The 14,297-nt window shown below is 42.7% G+C and overlaps 1 protein-coding gene across 3 annotated transcripts; it reads left to right on the top strand.

Moving 5' to 3' along the window:
• Nucleotides 1-2,200: 2,200 nt before the first annotated feature.
• Gmnn (geminin DNA replication inhibitor) lies at nucleotides 2,201-13,029 on the top strand. Of its 3 annotated transcripts, none has more exons than XM_031359210.1 (7): nucleotides 2,201-2,352; nucleotides 4,080-4,137; nucleotides 7,098-7,175; nucleotides 8,122-8,254; nucleotides 11,337-11,419; nucleotides 11,595-11,705; nucleotides 12,648-13,029. In XM_031359210.1, exons 2-7 carry the CDS (start codon nucleotides 4,087-4,089, stop codon nucleotides 12,807-12,809), a joined length of 618 nt encoding a protein of 205 aa, XP_031215070.1. In that variant the 5' UTR covers nucleotides 2,201-2,352; nucleotides 4,080-4,086; the 3' UTR covers nucleotides 12,810-13,029. The 3 variants fall into 3 exon arrangements, with proteins under 3 accessions (XP_031215070.1, XP_031215072.1, XP_031215071.1); XM_031359212.1 differs by lacking the exon at nucleotides 2,201-2,352 and adding an exon at nucleotides 2,665-2,816; XM_031359211.1 differs by lacking the exon at nucleotides 2,201-2,352 and adding an exon at nucleotides 3,749-3,976.
• The last annotated feature ends 1,268 nt before the right edge of the window (nucleotides 13,030-14,297 follow it).

Here is a 14,297-nt window from a genome sequence, read left to right as displayed (position 1 = left end):
GCTTAGGATGACTTCAAACTCCAGCCTCAGTTTCTCTAGTGTTTGGATTACAGGTGTGAGCTATCACACCCAGCTTCATATTGCATTCTTTAGGAAAAGAAAACTCTTTTAAAACTTTGAGTAACAGCTTCAGTGTGGTGGTGGTGCACAGCCATAATCCCAGCACTCGGGATGCAGAAGCAAGCAGATCTCCATGAGTTCCAGGCTAGCCTGTTCTACAGAGTGAGTTCTAGGACAGCCAAGGCTACACAGAGAAACCCTGTCTGAGAAGCAAGCAAGCAAGCAAACAAACAAACAAAATAAACCACAAAAATCTGAGTAGGGAGAGTCTTAACTTTCCCATAAAGAACTTTCTTCCTCACCCAGACCTGAGTCCAGGTGTCACTAGAGAGCACGGGAGAGTGGAGGAGAGGTTAGCAGTACTCCGAGGGCAGAGCACACGCGCAGCTCCTCTGGAATTTGCTGGAGGACTTGAGGCTGAGAGATGTTAGTGGGGTAACTGGCCAGACCATAGAACCCGGGTTCCTTGCCTGTGGAAATGGATAGAACGTTTTTACACTGAGCAGGATTTAGTGCTGGCTAACATGTGTTCCATGCTTGACCTGCATGTATGGGACCTGCTGCCTCCCACACACTCTTACTGCCTGCCATGCCTTCCCCACTCCGAGGACTGTACCCTTAAATTGTGAGCCCTGACAAACCCTTCCTTAAGCTGCACTGGTCAAGTATTTGTCACAGCAACAAGGAAGGTAACACACACATTGACTTTTCTCAGCCTCTAGGCCACTGAAGTTTCCTCGGCCCAAGTTCTGCTTCCTTCTAGATTGTTACTGATAAGGCAGGCCCTGGTGTTAGCAGCCCTAGTGCATTCTGTCTATGTAACCTGGCTGGTTTTAAACCTAGGATCTTCAGGATATATATATATTTGTGTGTGTGTGTGTGTGTGTGTATGTGTGTGTGTGATCCCGGAAGTCCCTTTCTAGAGACTTCCTGTATTGCAACCCTCCTCCTTTGTTTTCTAGATTTATTGAGGTATCGTTAGGATTTTCAAAGTTTATATTTATGAGTGTGTTGCCTGTGTGGTACATATTCACCTTGGTGTCCATGGAGGGCATCAGATCCCCTGGAACTAGGGCTATGGATGGTTGTGAGCCACCATGTGGGTGCTTATAATCAAACCAGGTCCCGTGCAAGAACAAGTGCTCTTAACCAAGGAGCCATCTTGCCAGTCAGTTGAGGTCTAGTTCAAATACAATAAAATTCACCTGTGTTCTTTCTTTTTTCTTTTTTCTTTTTTTTGGTTTTTCGAGACAGGGTTTCTCTGTGTAGCCCTGGCTGTCCTGGAACTCACTCTGTAGACCAGGCTGGCCTTGAACTCAGAAATCCGCCTGCCTCTGCCTCCCAAGTGCTGGGATTAAAGGCATGTGCCATCACTGCCCGGCTAATGACAGTTCAGACTGCTGGGAGCCATCAGGCAGGAGCTGGGATTTGAACTGGACTCCTTTGGATCCACAGTCAGTGACCTTAACCACTGAGTCACGGCTCCAGCACTCATCTGTCTTAAGTATAGAGTTAAAATATCTGCCGGGTAGTGGTGGCACATGCCTTTAATCCCAACACTTGGGAGGCAAAGGCAGGCAGATTTCTGAGTTCGAGGCCACCCTGGCCTACAGAGTGAGTTCCAGGACAGACAAGGCTACACAGAGAAACCCTGTCTCGAAAAAACAAAAATAAGAACAAAACAAAAGAAAAAAATTTCCTCAGCTTCAACTTTTTTTTGTTAGCTTGAAGTGGGCCCTTGCTGTTTCTAGTTACTGACACAGTGTGACTTTCTGTTCTATTCATCACGTTTCGTCTGTTTATTTACTTCCTTTAGTGTGTGCACACCTGTACGTGGGTCTAGGTATGCATGCTTGCATGCCTGTTTATTGAAAACCAAACATACACAAACAAAATACCTTGGAAAAAATATATTTATATTCTCATGTTTGCCGCTAATGGGAGTAGGTCTCTTACGTCCTCGCCGGCAGAATACAGAAACTTGGAGCCGGAAGCAAAGGGTCAGAAGGCGAGGTCAGAGGGCACATACCTGCAAGCCAAGAGGAACCCTAGTGACCGCTTCCAGAGACGGCTCGCACCGTGGCCGACTGCGCAGGCGCACGGAAGCCACGGGCGCGGTGGGCGGCGGCGAGAAGCGATTGGCTGAATGCCGAGGCTCCGCCCCTCAGTGCGTCAGCGACCGGGGCGGCGGGTTAGTCTGCAGGTTCGGGTCGTTCTGGCGCCGTTGGGTCCGGTGTGGTGCCAGGGGCTTGTGCGGCTGTCACGCTCGCTGGGAACTGAGCGTTGTTGTCTGTGAGTCCGAGGGCGCGGGGGACCGGGGCGGGGGCCGAGTTCAACTCCGGAGCGGTCTCGCCCGGCTGGTCCGAAGCCAGGCCTGCTTCTGAGTCCCGGGGGAGCCGACCCGGGGAGGCGACGATTTGAAGGGACCCGAGTCTGGGGACTTGAAGGGACCCGAGTCTGGGGACTTGAAGGGACCCGAGTCTCGGCCCGTCAGCCAGGCAAAGCTGGGCGAGCTGGGACGAGGGGCTGCGCCATTGGCGGGGTCGGTTTTGGCGCGCTCTGCTGTTTGCTGTTTCTATTGGCTGGCGCGCGCAGCGTTGGGCGGGGCTGGCGCGCCCTGGGTAGTTTGCAGCCGGTTCGGCGTGGCTAGGGATTGATCTGGGTCTAGATCCTCCGGCCTGCTCCCCAACAGCAGCAAACGCTGCTCCTGAGACAAGGGCTTTGAGTCCTGCGCCTGCCATCCCGGTGGTGCTGCTGTAGGTGACAATAGGGTCTCCGTCCCCGTCTCTATGCTCATGACTCACAAATGATAACAGGATCTTGGGCCACTGTCTGCATTATCCAAGTCTGGGCCTAGAGGTAGTTAGTGCTCAATCTCCCTCACCCAGGAGGTTGAGGCAGGAGGTACAGGTCAGCTTTGCCTACTTAGCCATTTCAAAAGAAAAACACATCCAGGTTCCTGCGAATAGGTTTCCGATCAGGCTTTATTAACTTGAAATAGAATAGGAAATAACACCACTCTGGCTGGGCTGTAAGTTGTTTATATTTGCGTACATGTGTGAACGCTAGGGCACAATGTAAATTTTTAAAAAAGATTTATTTATTTATTTTATGTGTATGAATACACTGTAGCTGTACAGATATGGCCGTGAACCATCACGTGGCTCCTGGGAATTGAACTCAGGACCTCCGCTCCGGCCCCTGCTTGCTCCAGTGTAATACACTGTAGCTGTCTTCAGACCATCAGAAAGGGCGTCAGATCTCTTTACAGAAGGTTGTGAGCCACCATGTGGTTGCTGGGATCCCAACTCAGTCAGTGCTCTTACCCGCTGAGCCATCTCAACAGGCCGTAGATTTTTAATTACATGTAAGAGGCGGTGGTGGTGGGGTTCAGTTTAAGCACCGTTTCCCCTAGCCTCCTTTTAAATACAGCATGGTCTTGAGTTTGCTATGCAGCTGAGGATGACCTTGAATTCTGTTTCTTCTGCTGCCCAACTGCTGGTATTATGGATTTTTGTGTATGTACAATTGTGTCTGGTTATGCAGTACCAGGAACGGAGCTGAGCCTTTGTGTATGCTGGTTATGCATTGTACTCACTGAGCTACATCTTGGTTGGAGCCAAAAGATCTTGGGTTTTGCTTTTTACTTGTTTGTTTTTGTTTGTTTTGTTTTGTTTTTTTGAGACAGGATCTTGGCTCTGTGGGTTAGGCTGATCTCCAGTTTGATAGGCTCCCATCTCCGCTACGTTCCAGGACTGCAGTCATGTGCATGATGCTATTCTTTGGGGTGGATCTGAACGTGCCTACGTGCCTGTTTTGTGTTTCCTAGTGCCCCTTTCTCAAATCTTTTTGAGATCTCTGTAGTTTGTACAGGACACCATACCATTGCACCAGATAGTGGTTCTACCACAAAATAGTAAGATTTTTTTGTGATATAAATAATTTTCTGAAAAGAATCTAGATTCTACCTTTAGATAAAAATCATATTTAAATCACCTTTTTTTCTTGTGCTTTGCCAGCTGAAAAATGAATCTCAGTATGAAGCAGAAACAGGAAGAAGCCCAAGAGAATGTGAAGGTATGTAATGGAGCCACTTAAAAGTGCTTGAATTTGTTTGTTTTAAGAAGTGAAGTTTTGTTGTGTTCCCCAGGCTGTCCCTAAACCCCTCAGGCTGAAATGATTTCCTTAAGTGCCAGAGTGAACTGAGTATACTCTAGTATATATATTTTTAGGAAGAGGGTTTGCAGAGTATCGGATTGTTTTCTGAAAAGGTTAAGATTTAAATATATGAGTGAAATTTGGAGTCTAGAAGTCTGCTATTCTAATCCACTATGTGTTTAGAGAAAAGTATATATTCCATGGGCTAGATTTTAGAAAGCTTGCATCTATAAAGTGGAAATATTGGAAGGTGGTGTGTGCAAATGTGAGTATGACAGCAGCTAAGTTGGCTTCTTTGACCATTATCAACATCGAATGTTTAGTTTTATTTTCTTCTGCTTGGAGACTTGATTAATCTGTAATCCATATTATATCTGAAATGTTGTTATAATATTTGTTCTCGTGGTAGCTGGCATTTGTCCTTCAGTTAAATAGTGAGATAATAATCAACAGTAGAAACTTTACCGTGGGAAAGGTGAACTTTGTCTTGTGAAGTACAGTAACTTTCTCACGCTGGTGTGGTGTCATGTTCTTGCTAACCTTGTTTGAGTATTTACCATTGTTTGCTATCCCATGGTAGCAGTATAACTAATGATTTTTTTTCCAAATAAAAATTTCAAGTCATGAGCTATATAGGAGCTATTTACATATTATAAAGAAGGCAACCTTTTGTTTTTGAAATAATAGCTTGGGCGTTTTAGAGGGTTATTTTGGGGGGGCTTGTTTTGAGGCAAGGTCTTACTGATACCCTTGGCTATCCTGAAATTCACAGAAATTTGCCTACTTCTGCCCGAGTTAAAGATGTATGCCACCTATTGTGGCTTGTTTTTATTATTGTTGTTTATTTTTTGATATAGGATCTCAGTAAGTGGCCCTGGTTAGTGTGGCACTCACTGTGTGGACTTCTGGCTGGCCTTGAACTCGAGAGCTCTACCTGCCTCTCAGCCTACCAAGTACTGGGATTACAGGTTTGTGCTACCAGTCTTGACCAGAGTACTTTAATCTGCCCAAGGCACATGCATTTTATCAATGTTCTAGTGAATGGACAGCTTGCTGTCAGGTGATAGCTGAGGGGCTTCCATTATCCACACATGCAATTGCTTCCACCTACAGTGTATTGCTAAAAGGTACATTCCTGGTGTTGGGCATGGTGGTACACACCTTTAGTCCCAACACTCAGAAGGTAGAAGCAGGTGGATCTCTGTGAGTTCAAGGCCAGCCTGGTCTACAGAGTGAGTTCCTGTACAGTCAGGGCTAGGTAGAAAGACCCTGTCTCCGATAAATGAATGAATGAAGTTGGATCTCTGGAATATATATAGTGAAAAGGGGAAACTGACTTTAACAAGTTGTTCTCCGATCTCTGTGTGTGTGTGTGTGTGTGTGTGTGTGCACGTGTGTGTGTGTGTGTGTGTGTGTGTGTGCGCGCGCGTGCGTGCGTGTATATGTGCATACACAAAAATTTAATAAAATAGCTGAAACTATATTTCTGTATTAGGGTTTCTATTGCTGTGATAAGGCACCATGACCTGATGATGGCAGCCCCAGGCCTTTAATTGCAGCAGTTGGGAGGCAGATAGAGGTGAATCTCTAAGTTGAAGGCCAGCCTGGTCTACAGAGTGAGTTCCTGGATAGCTACACAGAAACCCTGTCTCAGAAAAACCAAAACAATAACAAATCTACCATGAGCAAAAACAAACAAGAGGAAAGAGTTTATCCTCTGTTTGTAGCTCTCGAGTCACAGCCTGACACTTGAGAGGGTGGAACAGGAACTCAAGGCAGGAACTGAAGCATGGGCCATGCAGGAGCTCTCCTTACTTACTGGCTTCTCCTTCCCTAACCCCTCACCTCTAATTCCTAACTCCAGGGATAGCATTAGCAACAGTCCAACTCTTCACATCAACAATCAATGAAGAGCACCCCCCCCTCGTTGCATGGGGAGGGGAGTTGAGAGGGTAGTAGAGGGAGAGAGTGCAGAAGTAGAGGCCGGCCATGGTCACGAGGAGAGAGTGGAGAAGGAAATGGGGCAAGAACGTGATGAGAATGTTTGATCAGCTGAGATTCCCTCTTCCTAGACATGTTCTGGGTTTGTTTGTTTGTTTGTTGACAAAAATTAACCAGCAGTTTTCACAAATATCCGTTACTGTTTGGGAATATTTAGAGTTCTGAGAGGAATCTTTTTTATTGGGGAAAGTATTTTGTGGTTTAACTTTAGTGTTTACTTCTTGTAAGTAGAGTGTTGTAAATTCCCAATTTGGAAGATTTATTTTTTAAAGATTTATTTTATTTGTATGAGTACACTGTTGCTGTCTTCAGACACTCCAGGAGAGTCATTAGATCCTATGACAGATGGCTGTGAGGCACTACGTGGTTGCTGGGAATTGAACTCAGGACCTCTGGAAGAGCAGTCGGTGCTTTTAACCACTCAGCCATTTCTCTAGCCCGGAAGATTTTTTTTTTTTTTAAAGATTTTTTTAGTCTGAGAGAGTGTGTGTGTGTGTGTGTGTGTGTGTGTGAATTTGTCATATACTGTTTGAACTATCAATGCCACCATAGAAATACGTTACTTGTGTTTTAACTAAGATAAGTTGACTGTGATTACAGTAAGAATGTGTCAGAATGAGTATCTGGTTTGGATGGTAGGGCCCATTAACAATGTTTTCAAACTTTATTACAACCTTGGGAGATAAGTCTGCTGGTTGATTAAGCCAATATCTTGTTTGGATACAGCATTGTAAGATTTTATAAATATAACAGGCCAAATCTTGTGTTCTTAGTGATTTTTTTTTCTTTCAAATTCTAGTAAGACTAACTCTAATATATAAAAACTCAGAAAGTAATCGTACAGTAGTAACCAGATAATGAATCATCTTGACTTTTAGAACAGTCCTGTCCCAAGGAGAACGCTGAAGATGATCCAGCCTTCTGCAGCTGGATCTCTTGTTGGCAGAGAAAATGAGGTATGTGTACAGGACTAGGATGGCTGGGTGGTGGATGCCCAGTCAGCATTAGACATTTCACAGACTTTCTTAAAAACTAATCTTTTCTTTATTGTAGCTAAGCTGTAGTTCAGTTCTAACCAAAATAGTTGTTGCAAACAAAATTCCTAAAATAATAATATATATTCTGGTAATTTTTTTAAAAAATTACATTTATGGGCTGAAGCCATAGCTCTGTGGGTGGATACTACTCTTCCAGAGGACCTGAGTTCAGTTCCCAGTACCCATGTGGGCAACTGACAACTGCTGTCACTCTTCCTTAAAGGGATGGGACACACCCTTTTCTGGCCAAGAACTGCATGAAAATGCATAAACTTACAGATGTGAAAATGTAATTATACAAAAAACACAAGAAAAGAAAACGTAATTACAACAAAATCTAAAAAGAAATTATAGCTATTTTGTATGTGCACATACCCATGTGGGCATGTTATGTGTGTGCATGGACTGTAAACCCCAGAAGCACCACAGTCCACGACGAGTCCAAGGAGCTTTCAGACTGCTGCGTTCACTGTGTGGGTCCCTTGGATCAAATGCAGGTTGTCAGTCTTGGTGGCAAGTACTGATATTACCTGATGAGCTAACTCACCAGCCCTATTTTGATAGTTTTGAATTGTATAACTTTAGAAAACAGGATTCTTAAAAAACAAAAAAAAAAGGATTCTATTTTTTGTTTTGTTTTTTTTGAGACAGGGTTTCTCTGTGTAGCCCTGGCTGTCCTGGAACTCACTCTGTAGACCAGGCTGGCCTTGAACTCAGAAATCCGCCTGCCTCTGCCTCCCAGAGTGCTGGGATTAAAGGTGTGCGCCACCACCGCCCGGCTCGAAAAAAGGATTCTTAACTACATAAATAAATAGCATAGCTTTCTTGTTCATCAAATCTAAGTAAATATGTGTTTTTATCACAGTTGCCAAAAGGTTTGTCCAAAAGGAAGCTTTGGGATGACCAGTTAACACCTAAGACTTCAAGCAGTGGCGCAGAAGCTAATGAAAATGATGTTGGAGACCTTACCCAGGAAGCATTTGATCTTATGATTAAAGGTATGCAAAAAGAACTTAGCCTGTCTTGAAAGGTTAAATTATGATGAAAGTAAGTATTATTTGGTAGGGTCACTGTTTGAGAATTTAAAATTTTGCGTTGTAAATATGAAAATACTCTAAATTTGGACACATGGGACGAATCGTTTGTTTGGCAAGACCCCAATGTGGGTGAAATATTAACAGGACAGTTAACTAAATTGGCATCTCAGTAAACTGCATTGTTTTTTCTTTTTAAGGTTTATTTATTTTATGTATATGAATACACTATAGCTGTCATCAGACACTGGAAGGGGGCATTGGATCCCATTACAGATGGTTGTGGGAATCGAACGCAGGACTTCACGAAGAGCAGTCAGTGCTCTTAACTGCTGAGTCATCTCTCCAGTGCCTAAATTGAATTGGAAGGTTTTTTTTGTTGTTGTTTTTTTGGAGACAGGGTTTGTCTATGTAGCCCCAGCTGTCCTGGAACTCACTCTGTAGACCAGGCTGGCCTCCATGCATTGGGATCTTTAAGACCCAGAAATGGGCTTTTCAGAAAAGTGTTAACGGAGAATGGATTTAAATATTCCAAGAGAACATTAAGTAATGAGACCAGGGGGAACGTCACTGGGGAAAGAGGATGAAGGTAAATGAGAAATACACCTTTTTTCTCCTTTTTAATTTTTTTATATTTTTCTTGAGACAGGGTTTCTCTGTAGTCTTGGCTATTCTGGAATCACTCTGAGGAAAAGGCTGGCCTCCAAATGAGAGATCCCAGAGTGCTGGGATCAAAGGCGTGTACCACCACTGCCAGCCGAAACACTTTTAATAAGTGGTAGTTTTTAATGGAAGAGCAGTAGAAATCAGAAGAGGAAACTGATGATGTTTTAGAAACATTGTGTTTGGGCTTTTTTTTTGTGAGACACTGCATCCCAGACTGTCTTAGAACTTAGTGTGTAGTCCCAATCTGGTCTTCAACTTTTGCCTCAGTCTCTCCAGTGACAGCCTTGAACTGCCACACCTGGCTTATTGGTGAGACTTTTTTTTTTCTCTGTGTTGGTCTGAGGCCATGAGAAATTTAAGCATAGGCTTGCTCAAGGTCACAGGAATGGGTGGGTTTGAACTGAATTTGAGTTGCTCCGGATGCTGTAAGAAGGTTTAGAATCAGAAAGTACTTCAGTCAAAATCAGAAACAGTTGGGCAACTGGATAGATCCACAGCAGCTTTGTTATGGGACAGCATAAGAAACAGGACTTGTAATGTTTATACTCGTAATGTAGGTTCAAATCAGTCAAGAGTTAGCTCCATACTCATAACAAAAACATGGCTCACAAAATCATTGGTGATTGACAGTGCCAGCATACCTTTAACTTCAGGATTTCAGTGCAATGTATCAGTAAAACTAAGAGACTTGCACAGAGTACCTGAGTTTTGCTGAATCTGTTGGTAGGGTGTTGATGTATTCTTGAGAAGAAAAATCTTGTGTATATTTTAAGATGGAACAAATGAGTAATGTGTTTGTTGGGAGGCAGGTTCATAATAGGGTAAATGGAAAAACCAAATGTGGGATGGAGAAGGGAAGGATGGGTTCTGTTGCATTGGAGTTGGGAGAACTAGTATGAATGGATAATTAAAGCCCTCTACTGAAAGCAAGAAACACACCAGATAGCCAGTCCTTGGTTTCTGTTCTGCACTGACACTCTTGAGGAAGTGGCTGATTCCATGAACCCAGGACAATCCCCAAATTTCTTATATTAGAACAAGGTAAAATGGTGGGCCTATTTAAGAAACAGACTATTTGCCAGGCAGTGGTGGTGCACACCTTTAATCCCAGCACTTGGGAGACAGAGGCAGGTGGATCTCTTGAGATCGAGGCCAGCCTGGTCTACAAAGTGAGTTCTAGGACAGCCAGGGCTACACAGAGAAACCCTGTCTTGAAAAACCAAAAAAAAAAAAAAAAAAAAAAAAAAAAAAAAAAAAAAAAAAAAAAGAAAGAAACAAAGAAACAAACAAACAGACTATTTGAAGAGATTCACATTGATTAAATGTGAAAATTTCACCATCAAAATGAGCAATAATGGTGTCACACACTTGTAATGCTTGTTCTTCCAAGGTGAAGGTAGGGTCACCTTATGGCCATTCTCAGCTGTTTTAGAAGTTCAAGGCCAGCCTGGGCTGCATGTCTCAAAGTACAGATAGACAGAATTTCTCTTAGTACACTGAATGAGAAGGAATATATAAATCTGTAATGATAATAAGAGGAAACTGAATAGGGAGAATTCATTTGAAAGTCAGCTGCAGTGGTGGGTTACAGAAGATTTAGGCAAGAATCACAGTAGTGTTAAAATTGGCTGGAGAACAGATTAACAGACTCAAGTTTTAATCCCTAGGTCTCTTACTAATCACCAAGGAAAACAATCTTTACCAGGCAGAAATTTGGTATATGGCATCTTAAATTGATGACATTTTATATTGTTTTGTAACAGTGCCGTGTACTTCTGATGATGCACTGAGGATACAGCGCATATATACAGTGTTCTTGCCACAGATGTTGAGCTTGAAACAAGTTCAAAATTAAGAATTATATGCAGATTAACTAGTCTAGACTTTTCAAACGTATTTGGACTTGAGTGTATAGCTCAGTGGTGGCAGAGTCCCCAAAAAGGTTAACTAAAAATGCATGAGCACAAATCAGGTCTTGTAAGATACTAAGCAATGTACTTGTTTTCCTTCTGTTGAAGTTCAAGGATTGAAAGCTTTGATTTTGTTGTGAGGAAATAAAAATTAGAGTGCGATTTTTCACTAAAAGTAAATTACTGATTTTTTTTCATGGCAGTAAAATTGTTTTTGTTTTTATGTTTTTGAGGCAGTGTTTCTCTGTGTAGCCCTGACTCTGCTGGGACTCCGTAGACCAGGCTGTCCTCAAACTCACAGCGGCCTGCCTCCTAAGTGCTGGAATTAAAGGTGTGTGCCACCACATCCAGCTAGGTTTTGGTTTTTTTTGAAACAAGGGCTTGTTTTCAGTTTAGGTAAACTCTGCCACAACCAGGCTTATAGCACTGATTTTTTTAAAGTTATATAAAAACACTATTTTTTCCCCCAGAAAACCCATCCTCTCAGTATTGGAAAGAAGTGGCAGAACAACGGAGGAAAGCTCTCTATGAAGCACTTAAAGAGAATGAGAAAGTAAGCATTGTTTTTTACTATTTAAGGTTCTGGTGGTGGTCTTTCTCATCAGCATAGTGAGGCTATGATAGACTAGCTATGTGGGTAAAATAAGTCCTGCTGTGTTACTGCATGGGAGGGTGCTCAAGATCAGAGCAGTCCTATGGAATACTGAAATTCTATTCTTATTATTCAGCTTCATAAAGAAATTGAACAAAAGGACAGTGAAATTGCCCGCCTGAAAAAGGAGAATAAAGACTTGGCAGAAGTAGCTGAACACGTACAGTACATGGCAGAGGTAATCGAGGTAGGTTATCCCATATTGATGGGTTCAGTCATTGGCCGTGTGATGTGGTTCCCAGCACCACTGAGGTTTGAATAGAGAGGTTATTTATCCTGTCAGGGCTTCATTTTTCTTACTGGTAAACTGGGAGCAAAATGCCCACATGTGAAAAAGAGGAAAAGTTAACTCTACTGCACAACTGACATGTTTCTAGATTTTATGTTTTTGTAAGCATAATATCAGCTATCATTTATAAAATAAATAGACTTTGGGGCTTTATCTGACTTTTTAAATTTGGGAAGCAGCTAATCTGTTTCTCAGAATCAGCCTGATTTTATGACTGAACCAGGCTTGGCTTGATCCACGTTTTCAGCCTTTGTTGTACGTGCAAAGCAAATCCTTCTTACCAATGGGAATAAAGGTTTTCAAGTCAAACCTTCTCACATTAAATTGCTTCCTTAATATTTTAGAATCATGACAGTGTTTGCTTGTTTTTAACCGTTTTTAATTATGTGTAAATATGTGCAAAGAGTCTAGCCTGGAGCTAGAGTTACAGACACCTGGCATGGTTGCTGGGCAAGCTGGTCCTCTGGTGGAAAGCTGCATGCTCTAACCACTGAGTCAGTCATTTCCCCAGCCCTGCCATGACAGTCTTTGAAGTACTGAACTAGCTCTCTCTGTGGCTTTAAAACTATGGTTCCCCCGCTAGTGTGGAATTAAGAACACACAGTTTTGTGGGTTCCCAGAGAAGTACCATTTTAAGTTGTGCTTTGGGAGGAGCTCAGTCAGTGCTTTAAAAGAACTAGCAAATTACTGTGGAATTTGCTGAAATATCATATTGCAGTGTGTAGACTTTGATGTACTGTAAGTAAATAACATTGACAGGTTGCTGTATCAGTATAATGATTAGTAATAGATTTCAGTTTTGAGGTCTTAACAATAAATTACTGGTTTATTCCTTAAAAGAGGCTGAGCAATGAACCTCTGGATAACTTTGAATCACCGGACAGTCAGGAATTTGATTCTGAAGAAGAAACTGTTGAGTATTCAGAACTGGAAGACTCAGGAACTGGGACGTGTGCCGAGGAGACCGTGTCTTCCTCCACGGATGCCAAGCCATGTACATGAGGTGTGAGGCGCACTGCCAGTGTTGCCCTTTGGTATAGTGCTTGGTAAATTAACTACATGATGCAAGTGCTTGAATCCAGGTTTGAATCCTGGGGCTATTACTATGTTAAAATACAGGTATTTTTAACCTGTTTTTATGTAAATAGCATTTTCATTTTTGTAAGTGTCAGATGTGAATTGTGTATATTAAATAAACTTCAATTTCCTGTTGAACATTGTATGTTTTGGAGAATTAAGTGCATCTGTTTCTATAGTATTTTATTGTTTTGCTGTCATAGAAATGGGAAATGAACTTGCTACTCTTGTCTGGGCTGAGGTGGCTGAGTATCTGTTGATCTAGCCTCAGGATCTCTGTGAGCACTGTTGATTTTCATGCTTGCAGATTCTTACTTAGTAATGTGAAGCATCTACTTTTCTAAAGCTTCCCCACGTAAATTTGATTAGTCATATAGAGGCTTGCCTAACTGATGTGATCGTAATAGTTTTGAATGTTCAAATGATTAGGTAATGGGTGAGAGGAATAGTTTTCAGAAGCAATGAGATGAGCAGCAGTAGCAGCACAGTGAGAAGCACCAGGGAGCTGAAGTTGTGCGCCTCAGAGGAGCGAGGAAGAAAACAAGGCACTGTTAAGGACAGCGTGCAGCAGTAGGTAGGGTGGCATGTGCTCTGATGAGTGTGGAGGGGTGGTTCTGGGACGACAGTGCACTGTCCACCTTTACCTTTTTATCCCTGTTTACTTGTGTGTGTGTGTTTGTGTGTGTGTGTGTGTGTGTGTGTGTGTGTGTGTGTGTGTGTGTGTGTGTGTGTGTGAATGTGGCGGTTAGAGGACAACATGTGGGAATTGGTTCTTCCACCTTCTGGGTCCCAGAGAAGGGTTTCCAGGCTTGGCAGCAAGAATCTACCTATAGAGCAATGTTTCCAGTCCTAATATTGACCTTTAAATGATTATTTTACGTGTGTTTCCTTATAGAACTTAAAATTTCTACCTCCAATGTTGAGGTAAAGCCTGTCTTAGTATTACTGTGAGGAAAAAAGACTGCTGTGTGTGAAGTAAGTGCTTAGAAAAATGAAGCTATTATTGGGCTGGGGAAATAACACAGCTGAGCGCTTGCTTAGCATGCACAAAGCACTGATTTAGCCTTACCAGTGGAAAACCTAAGGCCGCATGCTCATCCCTGTTTGGCTGGTAGCAGTATTTCACCCAGTGAACTTCAAATTCCACCTATTCCATGTGAGCCTTGGGAATAATACCTAGCTAAGGATAGTAGCAGAGTTGAGGTGGAGGCTGGGTGAAGGAGCTCAGGGCGGTGTGCTAGCTACAGCAGAGCAGCAGAGGAGGCAGCATGTAGCGTGATGGTTATGGTGATGATGGATTTGTGCTGACTGAGCTAGAGAGAAGCTTTGCAAGAGTTTGTAACGGTAGAAACATTTTTGAAAACTTTTTTTTTTTTTTAATTTGAGCTGGAGAGATGATCCTGTGGTTAAGAG

This window comes from Mastomys coucha, unplaced genomic scaffold (genome assembly GCF_008632895.1).
Source record: "Mastomys coucha isolate ucsf_1 unplaced genomic scaffold, UCSF_Mcou_1 pScaffold7, whole genome shotgun sequence".
In the NCBI taxonomy this organism is placed as follows: Eukaryota; Metazoa; Chordata; class Mammalia; order Rodentia; family Muridae; genus Mastomys; species Mastomys coucha.
Note: the sequence above shows the minus strand (reverse complement) of the source record. Positions and strands in the feature narration are given on the sequence as shown.

Coding starts and splice junctions, on each gene's coding strand:
- Gmnn (XM_031359210.1), top strand. CDS start 4,087: ATGAATCTCAGTATGAAGCAGAAACAGGAAGAAGCCCAAGAGAATGTG. Junction 4,138..7,097: donor AAGCCCAAGAGAATGTGAAG/GTATGTAATGGA, acceptor CTTGACTTTTAG/AACAGTCCTGTCCCAAGGAG. Junction 7,176..8,121: donor TTGTTGGCAGAGAAAATGAG/GTATGTGTACAG, acceptor TTTTTATCACAG/TTGCCAAAAGGTTTGTCCAA.